This window comes from Zerene cesonia, chromosome 1 (assembly GCF_012273895.1).
Source record: "Zerene cesonia ecotype Mississippi chromosome 1, Zerene_cesonia_1.1, whole genome shotgun sequence".
NCBI classification, from domain to species: domain Eukaryota; kingdom Metazoa; phylum Arthropoda; class Insecta; order Lepidoptera; family Pieridae; genus Zerene; species Zerene cesonia.
Window position 1 is genome coordinate 4,686,257 of NC_052102.1, and position 14,310 is coordinate 4,700,566.

Sequence of the window (14,310 nt, forward strand, 5' to 3'; positions counted from 1 at the left end):
AATTGTTGTCGCACTTTTTTCCGACATGTCGATGGATTGACCTGACCGCATATATATAAAATTAATGAGGTGAAAATTAAGGTATGGCAAAAGCTTACATAAAAACTTCATATGCTATTTTTTTGATCAGAATGCTGTCATTCGAGCGAAGCCAGTATTCTTAATGACACACTTAGTTTTATTTTTAATAACATTTTAAAAATATTCATCTAATTTATAGCATTCTTTTTATATATATAGGGTTACCTATTAATTCTTTGTTAAAATTTGTCAGTGTCCCACGGAATGAAAAGTGTAGGTACCGATACCTTAATCTTTTCCTGAGAAATCAATTTGAGTTAAAAGTGACTTTGAAAAAATATCAAAATAAATAAATCATTTATTTTTCTTAAATGTATGTACTAATGAACTGAATGTAGGACAATAAATTAAAGTAACAGATTATATATATTAACTCACAGTTTATAACAAATCAAGGTTTATAAGTAAATGCTAGCAATTTTAGTATAGATAATTTTCTGTTTTGATTAACCCGAAATATCTTCGATCACAGCTTACTATCAATATGAAATAAGTTGGATATAAATTTTGTTTCTGCCTTTTCAAATAATCAGACTGCTCTACTAATTTCATTCAATCTGTACATCGCAATATAACTAAATATCAAAAAAGGGTACCTAAGCCAATAGGTGGCACATTTCGGATAAGGTGGTGCATTGTTATTGTTATTGTTATTAAACACGATATTACCGACTAGTATCTCAACTGGGTACCTACATATTACACATGCTTACGACAGATATGACAAATCTTTACACTGATGTATGTATCTAATTATTATCATTTGTACCTTATTCACTACCATTTATACTATATTTAAAGATCAGTTCAAGGTGGACAATGTTTTGCGGATCCAATTAAGCCGCATTTTTGTTTTGATGACAGATAGTGTTATGGACTATTGTTTAGAAATAGTGTCGACGATCTTGCGGGGTGCTGCCTCGCCGATCGCTCAAACTGTCAAACCTTAATGGTGACTGTTTGCGCATACAAATGCTCCATCATTTGACGGTCATATTATTCTTTATCATTTAAGTTTTGGAGATAAATAGACATATAACCTTCATGTGCATTACAACACATTGTTAACGATGTAAGATACTTGTCCAATAACGAGCTTGCTCATGTGGGATGCTGGTGTTGAATTAAAAACTGATTGATAATAATATATATGCAATATTATATGTAGTGGGTGTCCAATGTCCATCTTAGTCAAGTTTCGAGACAAACTGGAGACTTCAGCTAATTTCATCTGTTCATTTAGTTAAAATTAAAACAAGCCATCAATATTAATACTACTAATTTTCTTTGTATTCTTTTATATAGAAGTACTAATATATTTATAAAAATACCTATTATTTGATGAGCTAAAAAGAGAATTCCCTCTTCTTCGTTTGAACATTACAAGTGCTATTTTTTATTAAAATGTTGAGTTATTTTATTCATGTAAATTGAAAAACGACTAGAAAAATATATTGCTCTTGCAACACAAAAGTCTTTAAGTGAATAAGTTGGATGAATTAGAGGCCAGTTGGATGAATCAGAGGAGAATTATAAGTAGGTTTTTGATTCTATAACAGAACATGCCAGAAATAAATAATTGAATCTACTTTTTAATGAAAATTAATCACAACGTAAATAAAAGGAACATACTAAATATTTCCAGTTGAGAGTATTATTTATATATGGTAATTTTATAGCTAGTGAAAGCACCATTAAAGCGGCATCGAAATTAATTAGATAAATGGTTCGCCTAGGCGTAACACTGGAAGTGAATCAAAATTTGACTAGTAATATAAGATAACATAGCTATTAGTTAAAAGAAAAATTAATGACACCTTAAATATTTAAATTGCCGTTTTAAACTAATTGTGTATCCAATGTATAGTTTACATAACAATATATGCTATAATTATGTACCTACATTGTATGTCATGGAAAATTATTAAAAAAAATCCTACCTATCTAAATTGAAGCTCTTCTTATAGAAGATTTATTTTTAATGTTAAGCCCTACCAAATCCCACGAATTTCCATCAAAAAGGAGCTGTTTATAGCTGGGAAGACAACAAGGACATTGTGATAAAAATGTTATGAATATTCATCATCAATTTCGTATTCCGCTCGTAATATTTACTGAACTGGTCCGTTTTCTCTTTCGACGAATCCAAGCAAGTGCAAGACAATAAATCAGAAGTGTAAAGTCGCCTCAATTTACGCTCATTATTTCAGTCTTATGTGCAATTTGCCGTGAGCTAATTGTATTAATTAGTGGCCATTAAGTTTGAACGCATTGAAACCTTTGTATGCGAATTTTGGGCTATTTAAAAAATTTCATCCTACGTAAACATATAACTACAATTTTGCAATTATAATATTTTCTGTAAAATCTTTCTCCGTTGCAAGTTTCGCTGTGACTCGTTCGGATGACCCATAAACCGGTAACTACTAAATTAATTTGCTTATCTTTACCCAACATGCAAATTCATTTAGCTTGTTTCCGAAGAGGTACTTAGACTCGACTTGTAATTAGATACCTTAGTGCGATACTAATATGTACTTCTACTAACTAGGTAGCTAGAAGGTTTCCTCGAAATTAGATGAAATTGATTCAAAACGGACATGATTTATGGGAACATGGCTTAACTTATAAATTTTTTGTAAAAATTAAATATATAAAGTACATTTGTTACTATCCAGTATAAGTAGCAAAGTGCAGCTTCTTCATACCTAATTTCTAATCTAAATTCAGTATCTTCCGGTTAAGTTTCCACGTGAGATGCATTGTTATAAGGCAAAATTGTACGCTTTTCAACAATAGTTTGAAGTGAAAAAGCGATTGAATATAATTAGCGATTTTACACAGCGCTGTCGGCTCAGTGGCGGCTAACGCGAGGGCCGAGTGTCGACCTCTTGCCTCAGGTCACTCGGGCCAACCGGCAATCTGACAGTGTTGCGACATTTCTGTCGTACCTGGCCAACTACAACATTACAAATGCTAATATTGATACAAAACAATTTTGTAAACACATGTTTACAGATTTACCAGCTGTGAAACTCCCAGTTGAGTTTGTTTTATAGAACTATCTCTATGTACCTGCTTATATATTTACCATAGTTCTATTTTAAAAGAGTCAGGAAGAAAAAAAAATGTTTTGTAGTACAAATGTCTATTCAACATACTTAGTATTATAAAAAAATGAAATGCTGATTTAGGTATACTTTTTAATCATCTAACAATTAATAAGCTCTAATTTAAATAGTTATATCAGGGCTTAGATATTTTTTGTTCCTCTCTTACTAAGTATCTAAAGCAGAGATATACTATCATTTCCATTTTTTTTATTTATAAATGTATAGGCATATATAGGTATGTAGGTAGGTATGCTCCATTGTATTAAGCTAAAAGAACTGAACCGACATATGCCTGCATCCAAGTTTTTATTTGATAAACAAGACCACACCACACCAATACCAAAAGACACTGAAATTGAAGATGACAGATAGATTTCAATTAACCTCTTACAGCGCGACAGCAATCGAAAACTGAATTACATTCATTTGAAACAAAATTATGCTAGCTACTAATAATGCTACCTATGGGTACTTGGGTACCTATAGTTAACACAAGAATTGAATATTGAATGTAGTAATGTGCCACCTACAGAATTTGTATGCTTTGGCAAATGTGAATTGTATAAACAATTCTTGACCGTGGGACCGAATACAGAAGCACACGACAGCGGTTATTTGGACCAACGCCCGCCTATCCCTCAAGGCGGGGCGCTAGACATACTCATTGGTTGCCGACAGACCGTGACAACATTTTCATTGGACAATCAAATAATAAGTGAAAGTGACGAGTTCTTCGAAGCACCTTGCGCAAAATAATTAGGTAGGTACTATTAGATAGGTCAATTCCTTATTACGAGTGGAGCAGACCTATTTCAAAACGAATGAATCAGTGGGTAATAAAGCTGCAAATTATTATTATACGGTCGTTTATTTTAACTTTACACGACCGTTTTTATAAGTTTAGCCACCCATTAAACAAAGTACCTAAATAGGTAAATTTAATTATTCATGAGGTGTACTCGTCACGTCATGCACCAGTGTTTCATACTACATATAATTTCTATAGCATATTTTCCATAGTATAGTGCTCACTACCTACCAGAGCTTTTTAATTTAGACTATTATAAGAAGAAACACAAAATTATCATCGTTTCCTACCAGGAAAATATTTGTATGAATAATAAAAGATTTTGCAGATACTGAGTCTCCCAATGTTGTTTTTTAATTTGTTGTTGGGTAATCTCCCATTGTTATTTTTATTTGAGCCAAATAAAAAGATACATAAGACGTAAAAGTGATTTAACAATTAATATTTTCTGATGGGTGCTATAACTGTTTTAATATGAAATAATATATACACTAATTCAATGACTTTCTTCACTCACAATAGTTTTATGCTAATTTCCTTCCTATAGAATTATGCATCATTAAATATAAACCTGAAACAAATATCTAAGCCTTCGGTAACACAAAGAGCATTAAGATGCAAATTGGTACGTGTTTAGCGAGAAAATTAGCATTATAAGCGACAATATTGTAGAATGACTCAGCATGTCAGTCAGTCCATCAACATTGTGATTTGTGATGCAAGCGAGCAGACAAGTTGACTAGAGTCAGCCCGCCCAAGCCCTCGATCAATAGCCGTGAAATTCAATTATAAAAACCAGGTCACAACTCAACTCTATGCAACATTAGTATCAAACAGTATAATTATTTGAAATTCTAGTACCCTGTGTTATATTTTATACATGTATAAATATGTATTGTGGAAAACTTGATATCTACTTAGCTACCTACTTACCTATTTAATGAAATTCATTGCTGTCGTAAACAAGTAGGAACTGAGACATAACATGAGTCAATCAACAATTCCCATAAGCTTTGAGTGATAAAGTATATTTTATTTTCTGTATTGTACAGTGTTTTAATATCTGTATATTTAGTGGTAAGTGGGCGAATTTAAGCAGATTGAAAATAACACACACCGGAATAAATCTCTCGAGAAAGGATAAGCTTTTCCGAAATGGCAGAGATTACCCCTTGTCATTTTGGAAAAACTCGGCGAATATGAACTGTGAAGGAGTCTTATTTACCCATATCTCTAACTTTAACAATTCCTGTAACGCATTATGACTTTCACGATAACTCGATTTATTAATTCGATCATCTTTCTGATAGAAACTTTATGTAGCTTAATGTCCTGATTTCAGACTGCTGCAATTAATAAAATTCCTTTCTTTTTTCGTGTATAAATAAAAAATCCAAGGCATATCCGTAAACCCTTTGTTGGCATTTAATTTGTTTGCTTATCATGGTTACCATAATATGTTTTTTTTGTCGAAATTTATATTATTAACTTATTGTATTTGTGTAAGTTGAATTTTAGCAAAAGAGGTTGGTTCGACAACTATCAATAGCAATCTCTTGAGTTAGTTACACACACTCTATATTCATTTATTAACCCAACTATAGATACTTTCTTCAAAAATGCTTTCGAAACGTGTGTTCTGGACACATAATTAAATATCAATTACCATCGATTCAGTCAGCAGTTTAAAGAATGTAGAGCGGGCAAGATACCCTGTAGTTGCTCTTTTAAGTTTATATTATACTAGACGTTCGTCCCGGCTCCGCCCGGATATCTAGATTCCTATTTTATCAAAAGAGGAGAGGAGCATTTAATCGGAATATAAATTATCCTTTCACCCAAGTCAGCTCATACCCTTTCTGTATACGAAATTTCATCAAGATACGTCCTGTTTTTTCAGCGTGATTGACGGACAAACATCCAAATAGATAAACTTTCACATTTATAATATTAGTGTGATATAATAAAATATAAAGTGCGATTTATATTTTTTAATTTTCATGGTATGGTTACAATCTAGAATCTAGGAACCGGCACCCCGAAACCATGCTCAAACTAAAACCAAACAACCGTTTGGATAAATAAAATCGTTACTGTTAACTGAACCAACTTCATAGACTATGGTCCCATACACAAAGAACTTACCTATGTGCTGACATGCAAGGCTTGACTTATTTAGAGAACTAAACAAAATCCGCTTTGTGGTCAATTTTTTTTTTACTAGTGTCGATCAAACAAAGTTTTAGTTTTTCTTTGCTTCTTTTGAGTTAATGTTGTCGGGTTTCAGACTTTCTTACCCTTGTTGGACTCATAGAAAAAAAAAATGAGACTACTTTTTCTTCCGAAATTATCTTCTTCAGCTGATTTTCTTTTTCTACTTCCTACATAATATAGGATATAAAAAGCGACATAAGGATTACTGAAGATATTACAATATTCCATAAGACTACCTTAGATGCCGATTTTTAAGGCTAGATGGTTGCGCCGAATACATCACGATAAATCTAAAAATTGATTTCTGTGCTCAAATCAACTAAACTGGCTTACAGTTTGTGTGATGTTGATATATCATGGCGGAGAAGACTAACGCTTTTTCGTCTGGCTGATAAGATTTACATAACCTAAGCCAATATTATACAGAGGAAACAGCTCATTGTTTGTTTTTTTACATTGAATAGACTCGGAAGCTACTGAATAGACTTAAAAAATCCTTTCTTTCTGACTGATAGACATTTTATTTTGGTTGAATCCCATCATGAATCTGGGTGAAGTCGAGATGTATGTAATAGGAGTTAGATGTAAAACTAATTATTTTATGTAAAAAATAAAATACTAGATTGTGTATACATCAAATAAATACGGCCATAAGGCCACATAAAACGTGAATAAAACGACGGCATATGACATACGACACTTGACAGCTGACAGCTAATAACTGACATAAATTTTTGTATATCAGTACAGTTGGATTGATGCCGAATTTTTTATTTTGGTTATCATTCCACATTTAAAAGCATTATAATATATAAACTAAAAAGCGTTATTCTTATTAGTTACTGTTCTGTGTATAATATAAGAATTATGATTACGAACTTTGATAAACTTTGTTTAGATTTAGAAAAACAAGAGCTTGAGGTGAGTTAATAGAATTGTTGATTACTTTTTGAATAAAAATTTTTACGGAAATAAAATTAAATATACTGTTATTTTTCAATAATTTGCAGGCACCGAATGGAGTAACCTCAGCGTCGAATTATGCACAGTTATTAGCAATATATTTATATCAGAATGATTTGTAAGTACTTAGTAAATCCAAACAAAAATATGTAATTGTTCATTTGACACAATATTGTGTCCATACATGTGTCGGTGAAAAGCTATGTATAATTAAATATATAAATTTATGATTTGTATTTCAAAAGACAGCATCCTTAAAAACACATATCCCACATATACACACATGTTATATCACTTATGTTATTTTGTAGATGTAACGCAAAATTCCTATGGAAAAGAATACCCCAGAATATTACATCAAGCAATCCAGAATTAGTGGCCATATGGACAGTTGGACAGAAAATGTGGAAAAAAGATCTCCCGCGAACTTACCAAGCCCTTGCTGCATACCATTGGGTTGAACCAGTTGCTACTATTATGAGAGCATTGGAAGGTAAATATGTTATCCTACTAATATTATAAATGCGAAAGTTTGTAAGGATGTGTGTGTGTTTGTTGCTCTTTCACACAAAAACTACTGAACCGATTGCAATGAAATTTACGAATAATGAAGGTACATAGACAGCTGGAAAACTGGAATAACATATAGGCGACTTTTTATTCTATATTCCTATGGGATACGGATTTACGCGGGTGAAACCGTGGGGCGCAGCCAGTATTGAATATATGGATGTTAATTTTTAGAAGTTATTTTTAAAAAGTATAAGCAGGCAACTTGGCTGGTGGTTAACCTGACAGTAAGCGATCATCACTGCTTATGAACAATTGCAGAGAGGTAGACCTGCTGCAAATGCGTTACCTGCTTTTTAGTGTGGCACCATTTTACACATAGATACACAGTTTTGCTTTAACTCAATGAAAAGAGATGGATTATAATCAGACGGTAGGTAGTCTTAGCGGGGTGTGAAACTGGGTGTTTAATGTCAGTACTAATATTAATATTTATATGTGACATTTAACGAAAAGCAATTTAATTTCAACATAAATCTTTTACGGTCATAGCAATTTGTCATATTTCATTTATAAACTTATAAGCAGTACCTATTACTAATCCTTGTCCTGAGGTCCAGAGATTGTTAACCATTTAATTAAAATCTTAGCTCTGGTTGGAAAACTATTTCACTACTTTCACTGAACACTATCTAGGACAAATTATTTTATAGAATGGATTTTTTCTTCGCACACTAACACTGTTTTGTTGAACACTACATAATTTTTTATATTAACAATAGTTTGTATTATTTTACAGAAAAAGTTCGTGAAAGAGCGTTTAACTTGATAGGACGGTCATACAGCTCAATTTCAATAGAAACTGTTGTCTCAATGACTGGCTTAAGCAAGGAAGCCGTTCTACAAATATGCAGGGATCGAAAATGGGAGTTAAATGAGGATGGAGTCACTGTGAACCCTATGCCTCCAGTCCAACCCGCTCCACTGCATACATCCAGTGAAGACCAGCTTTTCAAACTCACAGAATTCGTATCATTTTTAGAAAACTAACTCGTTTAGTTTACAGATTTAAATCTAGCTGTTACATTTAGATTATATTGAAGCCTTAAAGGATTGAGCATATTTTCTTTAGATTAAATTCATATCATTTTCTTTACTTTTTTACCTGCAGTAGTTTTTGTTGGTCAGTTAAGTAAATCTTTTTCGAAACAAATAATTAACAGTCAATATGGATAATGCAAAAATTAAACATGGTACTTGTTGCACTCCATTAGAAATTTAATCTTTATAATTAATATTGATATGCAGTGGTTGTAAAGATTGAGGAAATTATAAATACTTTAGAAACAAATGTAACTTTAGTAATAATGTAATAAAAGAACAACTTTCAAAAATCTTTTATTTATGTATTTATGTCATATAAAAATTATAATTGTAAAGTTCATGTGGCAGTGTACATTCTTATACATTTAATATAAAATAATAATTCAGAATCGACACAATTATTATGTAATTGTGTATCTATGTAATAAAAAAATTCAGACAAATCTCCTTAAATATCACAAGTAGTCATAATGTCCTAAAAATTAATTTCAGTAAATAGTAACTATTCTAAAATGAGTATCCACGATTGCATTAACTAGGCGTTGATATATTTCGTAATTTGACATCATCGGTTAGAAGTGATAGCAAACTTTTGGAACAAAATGCATTTCAGCAAGATAATAGAAGAAATATATAAAATAATTCACATAACGTTTGATGAAATTGTTACGGTTTGCTATCGTCTATCCTACAATTGATGTTGTTCACTGAAACCTTGTTTGAAACGAGACTTGGTTCTGTCTCGGCTGCAATCTCATAGAATTGCTGTCGTCTTCGTCCCCTAGGGTTGTCTCGTAACCTCGGTTGACCATTCCACCGTTTGGTTCGCCGAATACGTCTTTCACTGAAATGTTAGCTGTGGAAGTTCGGTGCCGTGGACCAACACCATGATTGTTGTTCAACTGTAATTAAAAATTTCATATATTTACTATTTTTTATGTCATCGTAATATCTTTTTTAGTCTTAAGAATCGTAATGGTATCACAAATTCATGTGTATCGGATTTCTTTAGTTTTTAATTCTTTCTGGGACGTGACTCTAAATGTTAATTATAATATAAAACTTGCTTAATGAAGGTGCATCTTTTAAAACGCAATGTAATACTATTTTTTGCTAAACATACTATTCCTGTTACTCCATATTCATTATTAGCGCCAAGTGTTTGCATTTGTGATTTTCTTCTCTCTGCCATAACTGAATTTCTTCTTGTTTCCAAAGCTTTCAATGTTTCTCTGCGCAGTGTCATTTTTCTATTCAATACTGGTGTACCTATAAACACAATTTCATTGAATCAATTTCTTGATAAAATTTTCCTATATTAAATTCGTTTTCACTGCATTTAAATTGCGTACCTGGACCATCGTTTGCATTCATGTTGAAGAAACGTTTCTTGAATGCAACGTCCAATGTTCCTATATTTCTCTTCTTTTGGCGCGCTTTTTCAAGATTATGTATCGTTTTCCTCCTGCCCACATTTTGCGGACCAGAACCCGAATCGTTATCATACTCATCGTCTAATCCGTTGAGTTTTTGTAAATCTTTCACTATTGCAATAGCATTCTTATCCAACAGAGCATCTTGTGACAGGTCTTCAGACTGTAAGATATGTGTTAAAAATTATATATTCAGTTTATTTACTATTTATAATCACACGTTAGAAAGTGTAAAAATGTTACCTTTTTAGTACAGAACCAGTTTAATTCTGTTGAAGCTAATATGTGTGATATTGTTCCGAATCTATGGAACAACATGGCCGAAAATTGTATAACCAAAATTAAGGCAAAGAAGAACACGAAGACCAAACCGATCGGCTCAAGTTGTAAATATTCCTTTGAAATGAGCACCTAGAATTGTTAAAATTGTGTTAATTGCTTATTTTTCAATTCGATTTGTGGCAAGCAATAATTATTAAGCAGATATATATTAGCACCATGCCCACTGCACGTTTAAATTACATACTACTAAAATGCACATTTTAATATACAAGAACACAAGTTATAAACAACTCATAAACAGATATAAAAGAGTTGTTAAAATTAAAAATCAACTCAATTATGTGATTATAATAATACACATGTAGATGCGAATGTATTTGTCGAAGGCAGTATAAACCTTTGAGATCATATAATCATATAATAAATTTTACAGTTTATATAATAAGGAATACAAAAAAACATTCATGTGAATGTCGAGATAGTAAATTTAAATATTTGCTATGTTAAACAAAACACCATCGTGAAGGAATGATCATTCTCAGGGTACCATAGACCGTGTTAACACACGCGAAACTTAATGGAAGAAAATCCACCACCAAAGAAAACAGACCAAAGGTGACAGTTCAAGGTATTGGGTAGTGCGATTAATAAAGGTTTATCATGTGGCCTTTCATATCAGAATTCAGAAAAAATTGTATTTTCTATTGTAACGATTCTGCTCCATACTTCAACAAAGTCAGGAGTGCTTAAGGCCTTGAATTTTAGGAAATGTGTGATCATTTATTAAGTGACACTAAATTGTTTAGTTCTCGGTGTAGAAGATAACTGGATCTTCATGCTGGGTGTGCCATCCCGAAAGAGACCGGTTAGAGGAAGGTCGTTAGACTTGCGTAGACACACAAACTTTGAAAAATTTGGCTATACCTCGCCTGTTTCCTCGATGTACGTTATGTTTGTCTTTACTCCCAAAGGCCAAATCACGTGGAGTTGATCTTTGTTGAGTTGTAATAAAAATACTATCAATATAAATAAAGCATTGAACATGACAAACGCAAAAACTGATTTATTGCGAAGCTCTAACAAATCACGTGCAATTCGAGCCTGTAAAATTACATAAAAAAGCATTAATAGTATCAACTTTCAATGGTGACAGAGATAGTGACTGTTATGGTGGGGATTAGGTCTTGTAAATGGAGATTTGTAAGCGCGGAGTCATAGTCCCATGTCATCATTGAAGGCCGATCGCTGATCATCGGGCGTTCTTCACGTTACCTCTTGCGTGGCCTCATCATATGTAATATTAGTTTTAACTCCGAGGGGCCATTTAACGTGAATGTTGTCCTTGTTTAATTGTAGCAAAAATACAATAAGGACAAAAAGAGCATTGACCATAAAGAAATTAAATACAGACGTGTCTCTCAATTCTTTCAGATCCCTGGATATACGAGCCTAAAATTTTCGGAACATCAAATTTATAAAAATAATTAAAGGTATGTAGGTATGGTAAAACTGGAAGAAAGTAAATATTAGTAGATATCTCGTGTTTGTAATAAAGTTAAAAAAATCAATTGACCAAATTTGATGAATGTTTTAATCGACTAAATGATGAAATTTACTGGTATATTATGTAATAAACATATCACAACTACTATTGATATATTAAGTATGTTTATAATTTATATACTAGCACAAAATTTATAGAATTTAAAACTGAATGCTTTTAGACTTTTATATTACCTGTTCTTCTTTATTAGCATCAATAGGATAAATATATTTGTCGATAAGCTCTTTCCAAAATGCCAATTCCGATTGATTTAAGAAATCAACTTCGCCTTTTTTCAAATCGGGATCTTCTATCCAGTATGGATTAATAAGGTCGTCACGTTTTTCCTGAAATGTGTAAAATCAGGAAAATTATAAGGAATATTTTATATATTATGTATTTTTTTATTGAATAGATAACATACTCTTGGCACAGTTGACATGGTATCGGTTTCTGAATCAGAAGCATGATCTTCTTCTCCTTCCGCCACTGTCACAAGTTGATCGCCGTTCGTGCTTCCTCTGAGACCGACAGATAATTTTCGTCCTCTCGATTGGCCGTGTGGATCAATCACTCTAGAAGTTAAAAAAAAACATTGTTTTAATGATATTCGCATTAAAATATTACATTGTAAGTTTGTTTGGATAAATACCGCAATTACCTTTCAACATTCTCTAATTTCTTTTCCAATTTTTCGAGTGTTGTTGAGATGTGCAGAAGTTGTACTTTTTCTTCGTTGCTCTTAGGATGTGTGCATAGCAAACATTTGAATAAGCCGGCGAAAGAAAATTCGATCGACCCTTCTTCTTCTTCACTATTCATACCCGGGAGGAATCCAAGCAATGACTTCTGCTTTGCATTCTTCTTGGCCTCTTCTGCTGCTTTCTTTTCGGCTTCAATTTCCTACAGTAAAGCATTAAGTATTTAGAGATATAAACATTTATAATTCTAAAAAGTATTCATAGAAAAAGCTTTTACAAATCTTTACCTTTTTAGTTTTCTTCTGTTGAATTTCTCGAGTTCCCCAAGATACGACATTAAGGTTGATTATAGAATATAAAATAAGTAGTAAGTACATAGAAGGTATAGAAAGAAGATATATGATGCCAGGTACAACGCACCAAAATTCTTGGGGATGTAAACAGGCGGCTATAAAGAATGAACCCGAGAGTGAGATCAAGAATATAGCAGATGGTGACCCTATACCATCCTCGCCTAATTGGAGCGCGGTACCGACAATTACAGCCATCATGATCATAGCATACGCAGTTGAAAGTATTTGTGCAACCAGCAACTGAAATTTAAATTACACAATAATTAAAAAAATGCTAGGTTGGTTTTTTATTTACTAAAATATTTTTGGTATGATATCTGTCACGTACCTGAATATCTGATTTCATCGTGAAACAAACAAACATAAACAGAACTATCGGATATAAGTTGTATTCGAAAGAGGTCCAATTGTCGATCCTAAAAGCAGCCACGAAAGCACCCACCAACATAAGAAATATAGTTCCAGGTCCAAGAATCGTACCACCCATCAACATCATCTGAAACAATTTACAATAACGTGTAGCTTTTTATTATGGACAATAGTTTTCTTTTTTCTATCTAGTTATAAACGAATTTTACCTGGTATGCAATGTAGGGTGAAGAAATGTTATCGTTAATTTTGATCGTGTGTTTGTAATCGGCTAGCAAGTCCATAATGTTAGCAATAGTGGAAGGTACCCATCGACGACGTTGATTGTAAAACTCGCTAAATCCTTCTGGACAATGCGTGTATGCATCGGAAGCAGCTGAATACTCGACTCGATAGCCTCGTTGTAATAGAAGTGTGCAAAGCCAACGGTCCTCGCCTGAAAATTAATAGTTACCAGGTATTCATTTATGGTTAACATTTATTGGATACCCATAAAATAATGGTATGTTGAAAATGAAAATCACCTTGATCGTACTGCACGAAATGCCTAGCTTCTTCAGGTCGTAGTGTATATTTTTTCATGACGTTATCGTCCATCAAGGCTTTTCCTCTGAAAAGGGAAAAGCATCCAGGACTACAGAGTACGCAGCCAATCATGTGTTCTGTAGCTTTTTGCAGCCAATGACCAATAGCGTACTCGAACAACTGATACCACACCATAGGTCCTGTGAAAATATATAAATATTCATCATCATCAGCCCATATATGTTCCAACTGCTGGGACACAGGCCTCCTATGAGGATTTAGGCCATAATCCACCACGCTGGCCAAGTGCG

General features: G+C 32.8%; 2 protein-coding genes across 5 annotated transcripts in view; one reads left to right on the forward strand and one right to left on the reverse strand.

Moving 5' to 3' along the window:
• The first annotated feature begins 6,939 nt into the window (after nucleotides 1-6,939).
• LOC119832086 (COP9 signalosome complex subunit 8) lies at nucleotides 6,940-9,059 on the forward strand. The gene is made up of 4 exons (XM_038355702.1): nucleotides 6,940-7,137; nucleotides 7,227-7,297; nucleotides 7,491-7,672; nucleotides 8,489-9,059. The coding sequence occupies exons 1-4, from the start codon at nucleotides 7,084-7,086 to the stop codon at nucleotides 8,737-8,739; spliced, it is 558 nt and encodes a 185-aa protein (XP_038211630.1). The 5' UTR covers nucleotides 6,940-7,083; the 3' UTR covers nucleotides 8,740-9,059.
• A 20-nt stretch (nucleotides 9,060-9,079) lies between these two features.
• LOC119832062 (chitin synthase chs-2) overlaps nucleotides 9,080-14,310 on the reverse strand; it is a 22,666-nt gene continuing 17,435 nt past the window's right edge. Inside the window, exons 11-22 of one of the 4 annotated variants that reach the window (XM_038355663.1) lie at nucleotides 13,999-14,199; nucleotides 13,684-13,910; nucleotides 13,434-13,601; nucleotides 13,040-13,345; nucleotides 12,713-12,954; nucleotides 12,476-12,626; nucleotides 12,246-12,398; nucleotides 11,433-11,609; nucleotides 10,470-10,637; nucleotides 10,146-10,389; nucleotides 9,917-10,062; nucleotides 9,080-9,695 (exon numbers count right to left, since the gene is read on the reverse strand). In XM_038355663.1, the coding sequence (XP_038211591.1) occupies nucleotides 9,498-9,695; nucleotides 9,917-10,062; nucleotides 10,146-10,389; nucleotides 10,470-10,637; nucleotides 11,433-11,609; nucleotides 12,246-12,398; nucleotides 12,476-12,626; nucleotides 12,713-12,954; nucleotides 13,040-13,345; nucleotides 13,434-13,601; nucleotides 13,684-13,910; nucleotides 13,999-14,199 (2,381 nt within the window). In that variant the 3' untranslated portion in view covers nucleotides 9,080-9,497. Of the gene's footprint in view, nucleotides 9,696-9,916; nucleotides 10,063-10,145; nucleotides 10,390-10,469; nucleotides 10,638-11,432; nucleotides 11,610-11,780; nucleotides 11,958-12,245; nucleotides 12,399-12,475; nucleotides 12,627-12,712; nucleotides 12,955-13,039; nucleotides 13,346-13,433; nucleotides 13,602-13,683; nucleotides 13,911-13,998; nucleotides 14,200-14,310 lie in introns of all 4 variants that reach the window. The other 3 variants (XM_038355671.1, XM_038355689.1, XM_038355680.1) reach the window with 3 other exon arrangements.

Bases quoted from the DNA above. Each gene is read 5' to 3' on its own strand.
- LOC119832086 (XM_038355702.1), top strand. From the start codon at position 7,084: ATGATTACGAACTTTGATAAACTTTGTTTAGATTTAGAAAAACAAGAG. The intron at 7,138-7,226 runs GTGAGTTAATAG...AATAATTTGCAG, and splicing joins TAGAAAAACAAGAGCTTGAG to GCACCGAATGGAGTAACCTC. The intron at 7,673-8,488 runs GTAAATATGTTA...ATTATTTTACAG, and splicing joins TATTATGAGAGCATTGGAAG to AAAAAGTTCGTGAAAGAGCG.